General features: G+C 42.0%; 1 protein-coding gene across 2 annotated transcripts in view; it reads left to right on the top strand.

Moving 5' to 3' along the window:
• Positions 1-5,619: 5,619 nt before the first annotated feature.
• Positions 5,620-18,853, top strand: part of stab1 (stabilin 1) — a 72,832-nt gene continuing 59,598 nt past the window's right edge. Inside the window, exons 1-7 of one of the 2 annotated variants that reach the window (XM_008408857.2) lie at positions 5,620-6,108; positions 8,541-8,668; positions 8,971-9,086; positions 16,421-16,506; positions 17,338-17,407; positions 17,690-17,785; positions 18,564-18,677. In XM_008408857.2, the coding sequence (XP_008407079.1) occupies positions 6,049-6,108; positions 8,541-8,668; positions 8,971-9,086; positions 16,421-16,506; positions 17,338-17,407; positions 17,690-17,785; positions 18,564-18,677 (670 nt within the window). In that variant the 5' untranslated portion in view covers positions 5,620-6,048. The remainder of the gene's footprint in view (positions 6,109-8,540; positions 8,669-8,970; positions 9,087-16,420; positions 16,507-17,337; positions 17,408-17,689; positions 17,786-18,563; positions 18,678-18,853) is intronic. The other variant, XM_008408855.2, reaches the window with a different exon arrangement.

The raw sequence follows: 18,853 nt of genomic DNA, 5'->3' as shown, positions 1-18,853 counted from the left end.
TTATCGGCGTGGAGACGCTGACGCCATCTTGGGCCTGCCTCACAGTGACAGAGGATGATGAAGGTTGTTTATCAGCGTGCAGACGCTGCTATGTTTTCCCCACTGCGTTTAACCCGATTCAGCCTGATCTGCTGTCAGAACCGCAAGGAGACCCAGGTGGGTCATGACTACCTGACAACCACACCGCAGCTAACCTGATTTAAAAGCTATATTATGTAAAGATGTATAACTAGAATTAAGTTAGGAATAAATAGTCACCAGTTGGCTTCAGCTCTGGTCTGTAGTACATCTACTGACCTCGTAATAGTTTAATACTGAATACAACTTTTCACAGAACTCCGTATTAGTAGTTTTGTTGTTTTCAGATTAAATCATACAGTTGCTTTAGTTTTCCCACCATAGTTAAGTGTTGATCCAATGGAAGCCATTTTAAACCTCAAATCTGAACAAGACCCATCAGAAGCTGCTCAGCAGGAACTGGATGACTTTGGGGTTAAAAAGCATCAAACGCACCGCCACCCATCAACTCATTAAACTTCCTCCATTTCCTGTCATTCATCTCTGCTCATCATAAAACCCAACTCACTTCCTTTCTGCGGCAGGCAGAAAACAGAGATACTGTACCAGGAAGTGCCTGATCAGCAAACGCAGGAATCTAACCCACGGTTGGCTTTCTGCTGGTTCCACTGAGGTCAGTCGACTGATGGGAAGCAACTTCTGTTCAGGCTTTTGTTTCCAGGAGAACCCGAGGAACTCTGCTAGGGAGAAATGGGTCACTTCCTTCTGTAGGAACAAACACTGTGACATGACGAAGCATTTTTAAAGAACAAAGCGGGTCAACTGGACTCCAGAACCTGTACCACTAGAGCTGATGGTTGCTGTTCCATCACTAAAGCTGCTTCGTTTTAGTGCAAATATCTTGAAATAAGATAAAATGTGTGTCTTGTTTGCGAGTGCGCTCTGCGTACAAACAACCGTTTATTTGCCGTGATATGAGCTTAAAGTGCAACATGTAAAGTTAGCTTACCAAAGGATTGTGTTAAAAGTAATAATGGATAAATTTCTTAAGACCAGGTCAATCAAAAGAAAAGTTGAAGATACTGGTGGAAAGAAAGCAATACCAGGACTACTTATTAGAGGAATTCATGTCTGCATGAATATATTTCAGCTTCTAGGCGTGAGTTGGGAAAGCTTTGTTTTTAGAATACTATTAGATACACAGTATGCCACCGACACGCACTGCTGCAGCTATGATGAGTGTGATACAACAGTGATGAGGCGTTTAGCAGCGCTGCGCCCTGCGCTGACTAGCTGCATCTTAACGCCTAAAATAAAATAATTATTTATGTCCGACTGGAAGAAAATTTTTATTTCTGCCAAAGGAACTCAAGTCTATTTATTTTATTGTGCTTCTAAACTAAAAGTAACCCTAACATGTTATTAATGCGCACATTAATAACAACAGATTACCCTGCAGGTGTTTAGTTTGGTTTGAAATTGAAACAATTGGTGCATTATTACACAGTAATTGACTCTAAATAGGAACACAAATGCCTGAAGCCCAATACCATATGTGATCAGTCTTACATATGTGTGTCCTGTACAGTCAAGAAACTCCAAGTTTCAAGAAGTAAGTGCAAACTATAAGTAAGTGTAATTCATGTAGGTTTCAGAGTTAAATCACAGCCGATAAACTGAACTGACTGAAGCTTGCAGAAACTGTGCTTTACGTAGGATTTTAAAGCTGGTGAAACCATTTTGACTCAACGTGTTTGGAAACTGTCCTGAATCTTGTGACTGGATGTTCAGTGCTTACACTGTGCAGATGTGTGTGAAACATCTGGCAGAATCAAAACTGCTGCAGAGGACTCTGTAAGCATTTAAGGTCCGGCTCGCTTATCGCCTGCTTCCTGCCATTGTTCGGCAGGTTTGCATTTTGACCTTTAACCCTGAGTTCGGTCGCTCTCACTGCGCCTGCTGACCAAGTCCATCTTGGTTAAAACAGGAAGTCAGCTTTCACATTTTGTTCTCTTTTTTCCACCCTGAGAAGCAGACGGCTGAAGAGGAAATCCGTCTCGGTGGTACCACCGCAGCAGCCCGACGGAGGGAAAATCCTCTGAAGACTTCCTCTCTAGTAGATTCACGGTTCCTTAAAACTTCTTAGACAGACGTTTGCATCCAACCATCACAGGCTTGAATGTTACATTATATCAGATCTTTTGATGCCACATTTAAGCTAAAAAAATAAAGTCTACATACAGGATTAACATGCATCCACCTCAACCCAAAGTCAAAGTTTAATTTATTGTCAGTTCACCAAGTAACACTTTATTTGAAGGGTGTGCAAAAGACTCACACACAGAGGTTGGCAGAGAATCCAAAAAGTATATTCAAGTAAAAGTAGCTCTACTTCGTCCAAGAAATTACTCAAGTAAGAGTAAATAAGTATTTGGTAAAAACTCTAACTCAAGCACTGAATAACTGATAAAATTATCATTTAATATTTAAAAATTACATAATCAGACACACCAATATATACGGTTAAGTGGACATTTTGATGTTTTAAGGATCAAAATGACAATAATTCATATAAGTGAAAAAGAAAAAAAAATCAGGTGAAAGAAAATTTTTCCAAATCAGTTTCTTTCAATAAAACAAATATGAAACTTTAATCAAAGCTGCTGGCCTGTGTCTGGTGAAAATTTGGTTAAAACATGTTTATTTTTCATTCTGTGTGTAGAAAATCCAGACATTTTACTCAAGTAAAAGTAAAAAGCACAGAGAAGTAAAAATATTCACTTTTTTTTTTTTTTTTAAACGTGCTCAGGTAAATAAAATTGGGTAAACGTAACTAGTTAACAACTCTGATTTGCCTCAACGTTTGAATTTGACCAAGTTTTAACCATCTGACCCAAACTGCTCCCCTCAGATGAAAGGCAAACCCTGAAATCCTGGTAAACTTCTTGGACCTGCAGAGACACCGTCCGCAGTGAATTCACATCATCATGGCCTTCCAAGCAAAAACGACGACCCTGTTCCAAAATCAGAACTTTCGCTGGTAAGTGGACTGTACTCATGTAGAGCTTTATCAACGACTGAGGCGCGTAGAGTCTGAATTAAAAAGATTGAGCTGTTTGGACGCAGTAAGAAGAATGTTTGCAGGAGTCGGAGGGAGGCTTTAAAACCTCGCTTGGTAAAACACGCAAAGGGAAACATTCTTTGTAGAAATCATTAACAAAAACATCAGCAATGCTTGTGCCTTATTAGCCACAGTTGGTTGGCAAGACCAATACCAGCGCTATAACAAAATGGCTGGGAAAATCTCTAAATTTCAACAATACAACCACAAAACTTAAGAAGAAATTAGAAATCATTTGCGCTCATCCTCTTGCTGTTTTGATGTCCAACCCACAGATCTCCTTAAAAAAGTCCTGCATCTGATCCAGACAGTAAACTCGTCGCTCTTATTAGGTGTTTTTCCCATCAGGCTTTAAAAAAAAAAAAAACTTTTATCAAACCTCTGATAAAAAAAAGAACAATCTGGAGAAATCGCTACTGCAGAATTACAGGCCGATCTCCAACTGCCCATTCATCAGCAAAATTACTGAAAAAAACTGTTTCAACACGACGACCAACCGCTCTGACGACAGTCCGGTTTCCATGGTTACCAGAGTGCCGAGACCGACCTAGTCAAAGTGTTCAATGACATCCGCATAAACACAGTTCTGGTTCAGATGGACATCAGTGCAACTTTTAACACGGCAAGTATTTTTGTCTAGTTTTTACAGTAAATATACTAGCACACTTGAAATAAGACAAAATTAACAACTTTTCAGCAAGAAATAAGGAGTCAAGTCAATAATTCCTTAATATTGATGAAAAAGTTCTAGTTCCTCTGGAAGATTATTTAAATTATACCAAGACTTTTTTACCATGTTAAAAGTGAAATAATCTGTCAATGGAATAAGAACTTTTTCACCAATACTAAGGAACTATTAACTTAAAACAAGCTCCTATTTCTTGTTTGAAGTCAATGAGACTTAAAATAAGAAGTCTTGAGTTAGTTTTGTCTAATTTTAAGTGTTCTAAGATATATTTATACTGGACCAAAAGTACTTGGTAAGATTTTGAGTTTTTGCAGTGTACTGATCATGACTGAATCGACTGGAGAGTTGGGTCGCACTCTCTGGTCCAGTGCTCAGCTGGTTCGAATCTTACATAAAGTAATAACTTCTCATCGAAGCAGGCAGTAGTAACATGTGGGGTTCCCCAAGGCTCAATCCAAGGGCCCCTCTTATTCTACATCTAAATGCTCCCACTGGCTCAGGTTATAACAAAAAATAAAATTAACTACCATGCTCTACATTACAATGGTAAATGGACTGAACTTATATAGCGCTTTTCCAGTCATTTTGACCACTCAACGCGCTTCACACTAGAGTCACATTCGCACTCACAAACGCTCACACATTTATACGCCGATACGCAGATCGATAAGCAATTTGGGGTTAAGTGTGTTGCCCAGAGGCTCATCGCCATGTGGCGATGTGTGGAAACCTGAATCGAATCTACAATCTTCTGATCTCAAGATGATTATTCAACCTACATCACGATGTCACCAGGTGACTCAGAACCATCCAGTCACTGAATAGATGCTTAGAACAGATAAATGAGCCAAAACTTTCTCCAGCTGAACAGAAACAGAACTGAAGTTATTGTCTTTGGACCTAAAGAGGAGCGAATTAGAGTCAGCTTCAGTTATTACAGCTGGAAACCAGAGATCAGACTCAAATCTGACCTGAATCTTCAGAGTCACATAAAAACAGTTACAAAGTCGGCCTTCTATCACCTGAAGAACATTTCCAGGAGTAGAGGAGTGATCCTCTAATCCAGGATTAGAGGATCCTCTAATCCTGGATTAGAGGATTAGTGCGAATTGGTGAATGTGGCAAGATCTAGAGAAACTCGTCCATGCATTTATCTTTAGTCGTATTTATTACTGCAGCAGCGTCTTCACAGGTCTGAATAAAACAATCCTTCAGCTGCAGCTGATCCAGAACGCTGCTGCTGACGTTCTGACTAAAACCAGGAAGGTGGAGCTCATCACCCAGTTCTAAAGTCCCTACAGTGACAGAATAGACTTCAAAATACTGTTGGTAGTTTACAAATCACTGAACGGCTCAGCACCACACTGCATTAAAGATCTGCCGTATTGACCTTCCAGACCTCTGAGGTTTTCTGGGTCTGTTTCTGGTTTTGCTCTGCATCCCCAGAACCAGAACCAAACATGGAAAAGCAGCATTCAGCTTCTATGCACCACAAATCTGGATCAAACTTCCATAGAACTGTAAAACAGCTGAAACGCTGAGCTCCTGCTGCAGGTTCTGGTTGTTGATTCCAGACGGTTCTGAAGGTAAACTGGATCAAAAAGACGTTCTTGTTTATGATGTCAGAGCTGCTGGATGTATTTTCTGCGTCTTTTGCGTCCATGTTTCCCTCTGGCTGTTGCAGTTGTGAAGCATTTCAGCGGTACCTCTGCTGGTACCGCCGGGTCACGTGGGAGGAGATGACCTCTGCTGAGAGGTTCCTGTCTTTACCAGTTTCTGTTATGTTTCCTTCCTAGATTAGAGGAAAAAGAAAAAGACGGCAGGCGCTGGGCTGTGCGTAACTTGCTGCTGTTCTTGGTTACTTTCTCACACATCGGGCTCAAAGATTGTGAGGAAATGTGCTGATAACGCCGTCCACGCCTGGATCCACCCTGTTGTTTGTTTTTATAAGAGCTTTGATTTTTTTTTTTTCTTTTGCGCGGTTCTGTGCTCATAAGAAGGAGGCAGCTTTCAGTTGCCTGACAGTTGTTCCTGCTGGATTAGTTGCCCATTGTGTTGCTGAACAGAGGATGTTGCTGTCCATGTGTTTTTTCCTGCACTGAGTTGGCAGGTTGGATTTTAAGGTTAAAAGTTGTGATAGATTTTCATTTCTGGACATTTACTCGGCATAACGAAGATACCGAGGATTTATTTTTGCTTTCTGGATGTGAGACTTTGAGCCATGTTGCTCTTCCTGCTCCTCTTCCTGGATCTCTGCATCCAAACTTTAGGACAACAGCAGGTAAACCGCCTCAGACTCTCTTCTTTCTCCTTTTCAACAGAGATCTAGGCGATCAGATATCGTCTAAAACAGATCTGCAGCCCGAGGTTTCACTTTTTTCAGGTTATCTCCAGAACCGTCTGCTGAATGTATGAAAAAGGTCGATCATCTGCAGGCAGGAGCAAGTCAGACAAAAACCTTTTGTCATTAAACAACAGTCACAAACTCCCTAATGTTCATTCTGACTTCACTAAATCTACTAATAGTCAAAAGTCTACAAACATGAACAACTTGAGACAATAACAGGAAGTTATTCACGTTGGGTTCTGATGTTATTCATTTTTTTATTCTCCAGTTAAGACTTTTTAAAAATATCAGACAGTATTTGTAGGACTGGGGCTACAGGGCTGGACAATAAATCAATAACCACATATATAGTGATAGAAACGTGATCATTATCAGTAGATATTTACATCTGATGGAATATTTAATATTTCATATACTTTGATCCAGAACTGCACAGCATTCTGGGGGATGTAGGCAGAGGGAAGACTTAGCCGCTAAAAATCTCATGGCTAGCTAAGCAGCAAGGTTTGTCGGATCAACTAACTCACTCACTCTCTGGTTGCCTAGCAACTCACTCATTCTCTGGTTGCCTGGCAACAACCTGCTGAGTAACATTTCGCGCAGCAGTAGCTTCAGGTTTCATCATTGTGCTTCATAATTGCTTTAAAATGAAAGACAAAAGCTTGGGAGCAAAAACTGTGGGCAAAACAGGAAATGCCACCCCACTAGTGTGGCAGTATTTCAGATATTTAACACAAAAATCTAATCAATAATTATTGATATCGACGGATATGGAACACTTGCAGCCTTAGGTTGCCTTAAAATCTGAGGGACGGATAGAACAGGTTGCTTCCTGGTCACATATTTTACTCTCTAACCATGAAAAATGTAACGTCTGGCTCTGAATGGGAAGTATGAGAAATAAATTTTCAGAGTTGCTGTTCACACAAACTTTGGCAGTATTTGCAGAGCCAGACTCTAAAATCTATGACTCAGAAACCAGTAAATTAGGAGAGATCAGACACTCAAACCATTTCCCTACAGAGGTCCTACATTTCCCATGAAGCCCTTCTTCTTCCCTCCTCAGTCTGGAGCGCTGGGTGGGATTAAAGCGGCACCACTGCTTTAATCCCACCCATGTTCATGTCTGAGAGGCTGAATTTTCTGTTTTTAATAATCAAAGTTTATTTTCACTGGCACCTCTTTCCTGTGGGATTCCTCAGGGTTTGTTCCTCTGTCTTCCTCTCTTCTCTATTTAAGACTTTTACCACTTTGCAATGGAAAACTTTTCCATTGCAAACTCAAATTCAGTCTTCACAGGACCTTTGCTCTTAAGACCCATCTCTTTTTATTTTTATTTTAAAGTCTTTCCTGACCTCTGTGTCATTTGTTTGTTTTTTATTCAGATTCTAGTTTTTATGTTGAGAACTTTGCAAAGTAATTCTGTTATTAAGCTTCTTTATAAATAAAAGTGACTTTGTTTGGCCACTACTGCTCTCATTGGGCTCTGGTCTGAGACAACATCCACTTCTACTCAGATGATCTTTGGCGTTGCAGTAAATCCACAGATCATCAAATACATGATGCATGTTTCATCAGACCCCTGCTGCAGCGTCTGGGTGACTCTGAATATGCTGACCAGTCAGGCTTCGGTTTTGTGTTCAAAACTCTGCTGCTCTTCATTTAACAAGACCACACAGGCATGATGCTAGCTCCATTAGCTCCCTGCTAAGGGTGTCGTCCTCTGTATCTGAAAGTGGAAAAGTTTAAAGCTGCTTTGTATAACTTTTATAAAGAATTTGTTTTTTACATATTTACAAACCGTCGTCATGTTGTGACAGTTTGAAAAGCTCGATGTTTTCCACCTCCTCCCCGAGATATTATTGCCATCTGGAGAAACGCACCGCTCCCTGCCAATCAGAGTCAGGAGGAGGGTCTTAGCGCTGTCAATCAATCTCATGTAATTGCTGCTAAATGTGCTAGTGGCAGAAAAGCAACTTACTTTTACGGGAAAATCGTTTATTTGCCGTCATGGGTGGCTATGCTAACTAGCATTCACAACAGACTATGTTAGCTGCAACATAGCATAGAGCAGATAGGTAAGAGGGAGGGGCATGAGCAGCCCCACATGAGATTGTGATGAACAGCGCTAAGATCCGCCTCCTAGCTCTGATTGGTTGTTTCCAGGCAGAGGAGTGTTATTTTTATCTGTCTAAAACCAAACTGTCACACATAGTGACACTTTCAACAAATATGTAAGAAAATATGTTTTATAAAAGTTAACCGTTTATCTTCAAGGTGAGTAGTGAGGCGTCTCCCTCAGCTCAGACTGAGGTTCTGTGAGTTTGTGAATGATGTGTTGATGTGAACGCTGCTCTTCCTACCAGACGCCTCCTCCAGGTCGCTGTGATGTTCCTCAGAGGATGGATGTTTTCACCGCCTGCACCTCCTGCGCCGCCTCCGTCACCTCCAGCTGCCCGCGCGGCTTCAGCCAGCTCAGCACCTCCAACTGCAGGTAGGCACCGGGCCCAGACCCGGGTCTTCATCCGGGTCCAAACCAGGGTGGTAAAGTTTTTGGTTTTTCATTTCTGCATTATAATGAAACATGAGGAGGCTTGGTCTATTTTCTGATATGAAGGTTTTCCCCCACTAATTACCATTTTTATTTATTTCAGTTAATGAAAAGGTTTCCTCAGTTTCAGTTTTTGTAATTTCGTAAGTTTTGGTAAACTATAATAACCTGGTGATCAACCCTGACCTCAACCCCAGGTATGGTCGTAATGAGAGCTCAGATTGTCATCCTGGTCTCCTCTGCAGCTACGTGGTGCGGATCGGCGGCAGGGAGCTGGAGCTCTACGGATGCCACCACCTGTGTGTGAAGAACATCCTGCACCCTCAGTGCTGCCCTAGCCGCTGGGGCCCTCTGTGTCTCTGTGAGTCGCCCTCTCAGGTCATCTCTAATCCTAACCCTCAGTCTGTGTGTCAGTCAGGACTCACAGGTCATAACAGTGGGAGATCAGTGAAACTGATCTGATGCCTCAATCTCAGCAAAGGTTTATAAACCAGCTGCTGTCCTCTGCGAGGTTTGACTGTCGACCCATCTGGTCACGTCTGCATAGGCCTGTCATGATAAACGGTAAATCAATTAATCGCACGATAAATTAAACCTATCGACCTCATTTTAATTATCGGCTTTATCGTCTCTTTCTGCCTTTTTTCTTTCTGTTGATGACACTGAATGAAAAAAGGCTAAACTCCGGTGCTCTCCACTGACCCTCCTTTCCTCATTTCCTTAGTCTAATGTCCAGCTAATGTTGTCGGCCGACTGTCGGCCCATTTCCAAAACCTGAGACACCTTAGCCGACAGAAATCCCAGGTATAACGGTTCGATCGGGTTCGTCATGCCTTGTGGTGTCCAGCCACATGGGCACAAAATAATGGCTACAAGTCCAGTTAACTAATTTTAAAATCAGGCATTAATCAATGCTTTACTAGAATCTACCTGTGATGCATGTGGCTAGATTCAGCGTAAAGTCCTGACTGAATCAAAATCATTATAACCTATTTATGTCACGTTAACGGAAAAACAGCTGAAAACTTACCGGGTTTATCAACTGCAGTAGCAATTTGGCTCCAACTCCTCTCCTGGTCATTTCTATATTCTTTGCACAAAACGTTGAATAAATATTAATGTTTCCACAAATCATCTCCAATGTCAGCTGGACTTTGTGTTGCGCCGTGTCAGCTGTTTGGGATTCTCCTCCGTTATTTCCCCTCAGAATGCGCAAACCTGCACTTTCTGATTGGCTACCTGTCACATTCAGCGTTAAGCTCCCAGACGGGGAAAACCCCTGATTTAGATCAGAGCGGCCACGACAGTCTACCGTAACACACCACACACTACAGGACGATCGGTTACGAAATCACCAGCGACAATCTTAGATCGGCCAACGATGTAAGATTGTCATAAGGAGAAAATAGGGGCAATAAATTGTGTTGTATGAACAACTGCATTAGGTAGTGGGATGTGCCCGTCTTCTCTATTTAAATCTAGTGATTACTGAAGGGCAATATAGTACAGACTTCATAATCTGCACTCTTTTGGTTGAATGCAGTATTTATTTCCATTTTGGCTTTATGTTGTTTAGTTTTTATTAAAGAACATTTTTGTTAATGGAGACTGAGAATCCATTTTATTTTTGTTTCTGGTTGTTTTGTTTATTTAGTTTATCAGTTCCAGTGTTATGTGTTCTTTTGAAAATAAAGTGTATCTATCTATGGCAGGAAATCACATGCATTATTAGTCATTTCCATTAAATCAGTGTCAAAAGATCTTGAAACAATATTATAGTTTATCGCAATAATTCTTTAGACAATTAATCGTCCAGCAAAATTTGTTATCGTGACAGGCCTACATACCGGTTATGTTGCCAGTCTCGGCTTTGTGGCTCATTCTCTTCCATTTGTGTCCGAACAGCAGCATTATTATCCTTTCAATGGCTCCCGGTGTGCCTCCAAATAAAACCCTTGATGCTCCCTGCCCCCATAACTTTTAAGTAAAACGCCACTAAGCTGCCATAGCAACAGCTGAGCCGTCTTCCGGTCGAATGCTGCCATCCTTCTCGCTGTCAGCTTATATTTTGTTAATAATTTCTTTAAATACAGGGCACTAACTATTTAGTTAGTGGCAAAAATCTTTTTTATTTGATCAAAAATGAACTAAATATTGAAAATTATTCATGGTGATGAAATGAGTGCTTTAAATTTAAAAGATTAAAATCAGAATCACAGCGCCACAATAATAACAGAAGTAGCCATTAGCATTAGCCGAGTTACCACATTTCCTTTCCCTTAGTGATTTATTTTTATTTTTATTTAATTATATTTTATTGAAAGCTGCAAGATCTCTTAAAATTTTGGTATAGAATTCAGGGTTCAGTGGTCATTTAATATATTATTTCGCTATTATTTTATTAATGTGGTTTACCGGTTTGGATAATCTGACTTCCTATCAATGAAGAAAAAAACATGCAAGGCAAAAATACACCAGACACAGACCTGCAGGCCAGAGGCGGTCCTAGACGGGGGCCAACAGGGGTACTGAGGAAATTATACTAAATGTGTTTTATTAACATTTAGTGGTAGATTTATTTAACCGTCACAATTTTACTTTAACAATAAATTAAAAATTATAGTATTGCACTGTTAGCTGCTGTATTGAGATAGGATCATATTTTCCATTTGCTGGATCAGGATCTGCAGCCTGAATCTCTGGAGACACAAGTGGCTCTTTGCCTCACTTAATATCTCAAATGATGAAATACGGCTGGTAAGTTTGGTGTAGAACCAGCCTCCAAAGAAAACAGTAAAGACCTTTATGAATATATTTTTAACCAGCTATAAGGGGCCAGACTTATATCATCAGCAGCTTTATTGAGATGGAAATTTCATCCATCCATTTTCTTTCACCCTTGTCCCTCAGTGGGGTCGGGAGGGTTGCTGGTGCCCATCTCCAGCTAACGTTCCGGGCGAGAGGCGGGGTACACCCTGGACAGGTCGCCAGTCTGTCGCAGGGCAACACAGAGACACACAGGACACACAACCATGCACACACACACTCACACCTGGGGGCAATTTGGAGAGGCCAATTAACCTGACAGTCATATTTTTGGACTGTGGGAGGAAACCGGAGTACCTGGAGAAAACCCACGCATGCACAGGGAGAACATGCAGACTCCATGCAGAAAGACCCCAGACCGGGAATCGAACCCAGAACCTTCTTGCTGCAAGGCAACAGCTCTACCAACTGCGCCACTGTGCAGCCCTTCCGAGATGGAAATTTGAAATGCAAAATATTATGCTTAGTGACTTTTTTCCAGTGGGCAGTTTTAAGTGACAATGCAGTACTTAACTAATTTAGAATTATTTTTGTGATATTTATGAATGGAAATTGTGTACAGTGTTGGCTTTGTGGGTCGTCTTGTAATCGGAAGGTTGTAGGTTAGATTCCAGCTTCCTCCTGCCACGTATCGATGTGCCCTTGGGCAAGGCACTTAACCCCAAATTGCCTACCGAGCTGGGTATCGCTGTATGAATGTGTGAGCGTTTGTGAGTGCGAATGGGTGAATGTGACTCTAGTGTAAAGCGCTTTGAGTGGTCAAAAATGATTGGATAAAGCGCCATATAAGTTCAGTCCATTTACCAGATGTGGTCGGAGTGGCCAAGATGGGGGCGAGCTCTGTACGTACCGTGAATGTTGGTGTGTCCACACAGTCCAGAATGGATGACTGATGGATGACTGGGAAGAGTGTGGGTCAGTTTCACGTGGTTAAAGTCCCCCAGCTCACGTAAAACGCCTCCGTTCATCTGCATTGAGCTAACTGTGTCATACAGCTCCTTTGATGCTTCGTTGCCGTTAGCACCCGGCGGAATGTAAGCAATGGTGACGAACACCGCAGTAAACTCCAGATCGGATGGCTGACAGCTGTTAACCGGTCCACAGTTCGTACACCAATCTGCATTCACTTGCATACATTGTCCTGCTCCTCCTGACATACATTGTTTTTTCTGACTGTTGGTCGCGGTCCGCTTGGAATAACTGAATACTGTTGATCTGGAAGGCTCAACGGCATGTTGCTGTTAAGCCAGGTTTACGTTAGGCAAAGAATGGCACAGTCCATCTCTGCAGAAACGCTCAGCCTCAGAGGTAACAAATCCACTATCTTATCCAGTGAGCGGACATCAGCCAGAAACAGAGTCAGAATTGGTGGCTTCCTAGGCACCAGCTGGGTAACGTTTCGCCCGTTTCCCCTTTTTATGTTTTCGGGCACAAACTTTTCTTTTGGCTTTTGGTCCTGGCACCCTGCTGTACCAGTCCATTGTCCTCAAGAGCCACTGTCTCCCAAGTGTGGATTTCAGCTTTGGTGATATTTTACCAGCTGAACTGTCTCCAAGGGCCATCAGCTTAACCGAGCTGCATTCAGCCGTAAAGTTTGTTTTTATTCAAACTTCAGCAGTTTTTTAGTTGTTCTGCTGAGGTAGTGACATCAATATGTGACATCACACAATTTGATGTCACAAAGAGTGATGCACAAAAAACTGCACTCTTGAATTCTACTGTCATAACCATTGCAGTAGAGCTAGCAGAAGGATTGTATCCCAAGGAGATTCAAAACTATTTGTCAAGACAGAAAGGATTAATGATGAGTCAGATCACAACACAGCAGATCTTAGCAAAAGAGACGCAGAAGCTCCATGCCATCTTGGAAGAAGTTGGCAGGATGTCCATTGAAAGACCGTCAATAATAAAAGCAAACGAGGAGCTAAAAATTCAAGTTATAAACTTAGAAAAAGCAGCCCTTAAAAAAGTCAAGCTGGTTCGGGAGAAAGACAAAAAATTACAGAAACTGATCGACATAAACAGAACTTCAGAAGATAATGATGCCATACTGGAGCAGATCAAATCTGCCACGGAGAAGAAAAACACAGATTATGACAAGAAAATTGCCGCCCTGATGCAAAAATTCAGGGCTCTGGAGCAGAAAAACACCGCCCTGAAGGATGAAAACTCTGCTTACGAGCAGGTAAACTTCGTTTTGGAGGGAGAAAGGACAGTTTATACCAACAAAGTATCCGACCTGAGGCAGAAAACGAAGGTTTTGGCTAAGAAAACCACTCTCGCGGAGAAAATAAACACCGCACTGAAGGAGGAAAACACCGCACTGAAGGAGGAAAACACCGCTCTGGAGGAGGAAAACACCGCCCTGGAGGAGGAAAACACCGCTCTGGAGGAGAATAACACTGCCCTGGAGGAGAAAAACACCGCTCTGGAGGAGAATAACACTGCCCTGGAGGAGAAAAACACCGCTCTGGAGGAGAAAAACTCTGTCTTCAAACAGGTAAACTACTTCTTAGAAGAGGAAAAGAAAAACTTGGAGCTTGAAGTGGAACAAATGAAAAAAATGCTGAGGAAATTAGTGGAACAGCAAAACCAGCAGACATCTGAAAAGGAAACCCACAACGACAGCCAGTCGCTTTCAGAACGGCCACAGAAGAAGCCAACGCAATTCAGCGGTGTGATCAGAGGCTGCTACAATACAGTTAGGAAAATTTACCAAACAGGCACTGTAAGGTACTGGGATCAATAATGCTACTTCTAAATAAAGAAGTGAACCTCCAGGGGTTCATAGCAAGTCCTGTCCAACCTCCGTGGCTTCGTAGCGAGTCCTGTTGGTCTCCAGGCTGACCTCCAGGGCTCTGCAGCACTAACAAAAAACCCTCCAGTAAATAAATACATTTTATTCACTTTCACTGCTCAATAGGTAGGGGCTGCACAGTGGCCCCTACCTATTCGAACCCAGAACCTTCTTGCTGCAAGGCAACAGCCTTGCAGCAAGAAGGTTCTGGGTTCGATTCCCAGCCCCAGTCCTTCTGCATGGAGTTTGCATGTTCTCCCTGTGCATGCATGGGTTTTCTCCGGGTACTCCGGTTTCCTCCCACAGTCCAAAAACATGACTGTCAGGTTAATTGGCCTCTCCAAATTGTCCCTAGGTGTGTGTGTGTGTGCATGGTTGTGTGTCTAGCATCTATCAGCTGGCAATAAAAAAAAACAAAAAAAGTTTATTTCTTATCATCTTCTTATCCTCCAATAATGAGATGGGATTGACGCCCTTGCATCTATCCTGTGATGGAACTGGACCTGGTTCATCATCATGATGGGACAGAGAGATACTTTCGTCCCTGAGTTCAGTGCACAACCTGCTTTCTGATCCAAACCCCACACACTATCTACCGGCTTTCTGAGCTAACACGGAGCACATTAATGTGGATACGTATGAATCAACGGATTTATACAGCATGACTAAACATAGCGGGCTGCACAGTGGAGCAGTTGGTAGAGCTTTTGCCATGCAGCAAGAAGGGCCGGGATTCGATTCCCGGCCCCGGCCTTTCTGCATGGAGTTTGCATGTTCTCCCTGTGCATGGTGGGTTTTCTCCGGGTACTCCGGTTTCCTCCCACAGTCCAAAAACATGACTGTCAGGTTAATTGRYCTSTMYAAATYGTCCCTAGGWGTGAGTGTGTGTGTGCATGGTTGTGTGTCTCTGTGTTGCCCTGCGACAGACTGGCGACCTGTCCAGGGTGACCCCACCTCTCGCCCGGAATGTTAGCTGGAGAGGCACCAGCAACCCTCCTGACCCCACTGAGGGACAAGGGTGTAAAGAAAATGGATGGATGGACTAAACAGTAACTCTAGGTTAGGTTGGTAGTTGTCGCCGACTGTCGGCCCATTTTCTGGCTTTATGTTGTTTAGTTTTTATTCAAGTACGTTTTTTGTTAATGGAGACTGAGAATCCATTTTATTTTTGTTTTTGGTTGTCTTGTTTATTTAGTTTATCAGTTCCAGTGTTACGTGTTCTTTTGAAAATAAAGTGCATCTATCAGGAAATCGCATGCATTATTACGTCATTTCCATTAAATCAGTGTCAAAAGGTCTTGAAACAATATTATCGTTTATCGCAATAATTTTTTAGACAATTAATCATCCAGCAAAATTTGTTATCGTGACAGGCCTACGTCTACATGTTTGCAGTTAACAGTTAACTCCACTGTTACCAACTCAGCAACGTTCTTACTATATGTAACAACCTTTCAGACAAAAAAAAAGGTATTGGCCAAAATCAAAACGGTCAGCTAACACTCTTTAAAGATCGATAACCGGCGATCAGCCAGAAAACTGCAATCAGTGCATTTTGTATTTAAGTATTTTTATTTAACTGATAACAGATAATTTTTTGTTGGCCAAAATTAGTTTACATTTATATTTATTTGTGTATTTTATATTTTCTTTGAAATAGTTTTTGTATAAATGTATACATGAATATATTTCTTACTCCAGTGACTATTTATAAAAGAAAGCACAAAAAATTTATTTGCACAAAAAAAAGCAGAAAATGTGGAATATCATTTTTGATGTTAAAAAATATTTTAAAATATACCATACTTTTAAATATTTTTTACTATTATCACTCAGCTCTACTCATCAGTTCAAAAGCCATTCTTAACCAACCATTGAGCTTAGAAAATGTTAAGAAAGTAACCAAAGTCCCAAAACCTGAAGAAGTGCTTCTTCTGTCTTAGTTTTATCTGCTCAGCATTCCTGAGAGCCGCGTGTTGCTGCAGTTGATGCTGTTTGATCACCACAGCATACCAGATCTGTGACCTCCTCCGTGTGTGTGTGTGTGTGTGTGTGTGTGTGTGTGTGCGCAGCATGCCCAAGCTGGTCAGGAAGGATCTGCAACTACAACGGTGACTGTGTGGACGGAGATGTCGGCAACGGGACCTGCATCTGTAAGGTCAGAGCGCACCTGAGGGCCGCGACGCGTTCCTCATGTTAAAGGGCCAGTACTATGTGTTTTCCAGGCACTGAGGTCCATTTCATAGCATAATCAAGTAACTATGTTACCTTCAGTTTCTATAAAAGTGCTATATATATAAAATATGATTGAAAATAAATTTTATTTCCAGATTTAATGCCTTGAAATTGGGCCTCTGTCTCTTTAAAAATCCCCTGCCCTTTCTGAAGCTCCGCCTTCAGGAAGTCATCCCAACATGGCTCCTCTATTAACCCTTTAACAACGTTTTTACCAGCGATGCTCTGACATGTAGCTTCTATAATGAGCTCAGCAGTTCCACCATATGTTTGCTAATTGTTGCTGGCTAGTCTGAAGGAGCTGAGTGGGAGATAATCTACACCTCGAAGGCGGAGCTAGGTCCACCCAGGTATTTTACACAGCTGAATGGTTGCCATGGAGATTAAGTATTTCTCACAGCTGAATAAAAGAATCGAAGGAAGACTCCAGGTATGTTTTTCATGAGGGAATAAAATTATAACATGACGTGAAGCTGAAAAAAGTGGATTTTACGTAATACTGCCCCTTTAAACTCAGGACCGGACCAGAGCGGCGGCTCATTTGTCTGCTCCGGTGTTGATCCCATTCTCTGAGATGTTTAGGTTTAATGGATAATAAACCCCTGAAAGCCATTTAGAAAGCTGACACATCAGCCTTCAGCTGCGACTACATTCACTTTATTGAACCCCAGATATGTCCGTTCCAGAGGAAAGCTGTCAGCACTTTCTGTGTTTTTATAAATAATAGAATAAAAATGTTTGTTTCTTTCTGCAGGAGGGTTTCTCTGGCTTTGCCTGTCAGGAGTGTAAGAATCCGAATGCATTTGGGAAGAAGTGTGATAAAGGTATGCGCTCTGTCTCGTCGTGTCCAGGTTTCTCTTCTCTCTCTGGTTCGACACACCTGGATGAAATGATGGTTCATCAGCAGAACATAATGACTGGCTGAGCAGCTAGCTGGAGGAGACGCAGCTGTCTGTAGCATCCTGATTCCTCCCTCAGATCAGGGCCAGGCTCCTGTGCTAAATAACATTGATCCAGTTTAATGTTTTCAGTTCTGCATCCTGTGCTTTAGTGGCTGAAGAGAGAACAAGCTGCAGCCTGACTCTGAGGACTTTGTGTGTGTCCAGAGTGTGACTGTGTCAACGGAGTGTGCAACAAGGGCCCCGACGGTGATGGGCAGTGCTGGTGTCAGCCTCCGTACACTGGGGGGCGCTGTGACCAAGGTGAGGGGCTAAACGTTGCTTCAAACTGGGCTGCAGCTGATGATGTCATCATCAGGTGGAGGCCTGTCACCGTAACAAACTTTGCTGGATGATAAATTGTCCCAGAAGTTATCGCAATAAACGATAATATTGTTGTTTTGAGACCATTTTTAAGAAATATTCTGGTAAAATAATGTAAGAACAATAAACTCAAATCAGATCAACAAACTAAAATCAATTGTGGAATCTCTGTAAACATAATTGTCCTTCAAAATAAGGTTTAGCTGAGACCAAAGTACCAGACTGAAGACTTTATCAAGTTTCTGATAGAAAAAAACAATAAATTGTGCAAATGGAAATAATTTAGCTTGTTTTAATTTATTAACTGATTTATTGTTTATTGAAAACAGCCAATCAGAGCCATAAAGAGGGTCTTAGTGCTGTCAATCATCCTCATGTATTTGCTGGTAAATGTGCTAATGGCGGAGAAACAGCTTACCGTTACAGGAAAACCGTTGATCTGCTGTCATCGGTGGCTATGCTAACTAGCACAAGCTAGGTCACTAGCATAGTGGGGTGAACACCTCCACATGAGATTGTGATTAACAGCGCTAAGACCCGAAACCTGGCTCTGATTGGTTGTTTCTAGTAAGCACAGAGGAGATTTATATGTTTCATAGATTATTTGTCAAACTGTCACGACTTCTATAAAAATATATATTGTTAGTAAAAGTTAAAAGTGCAGCTTTGAGGCAGGAGTTGTTGGCAGCATTTCCAACCCTGCTGTGTGTGTCGGCAGTGAGCAGAGGGTGCCGGAAGTGCAGCTCCTACTCCTACTGCAAAGGAGAAGCTGAAGACGCCGACTGCGATTGCTTGCCTGGATACAGGAAGATGAAGGACAACAGGTGTCTAGGTGAGGTGCGCCTCAGACTGTGGATAAAAGAGCTTCATGAAACCTTTGCAGAGCAAGAAGGTTCTCAAAGCGGAGCGTTTGTTGTTTAGTCTGGGTGACCTAAAGGCAGTGATGCCTTTAGGTCAGTTCTGCCTTTAGGTCAGTTCTGCCTTTAGGTCACCTCTGCCTTTAGGTCA

The sequence above is a fragment of the Poecilia reticulata genome, linkage group LG5, assembly GCF_000633615.1.
Source record: "Poecilia reticulata strain Guanapo linkage group LG5, Guppy_female_1.0+MT, whole genome shotgun sequence".
Taxonomy (NCBI): Eukaryota; Metazoa; Chordata; class Actinopteri; order Cyprinodontiformes; family Poeciliidae; genus Poecilia; species Poecilia reticulata.
Note: the sequence above shows the minus strand (reverse complement) of the source record. Positions and strands in the feature narration are given on the sequence as shown.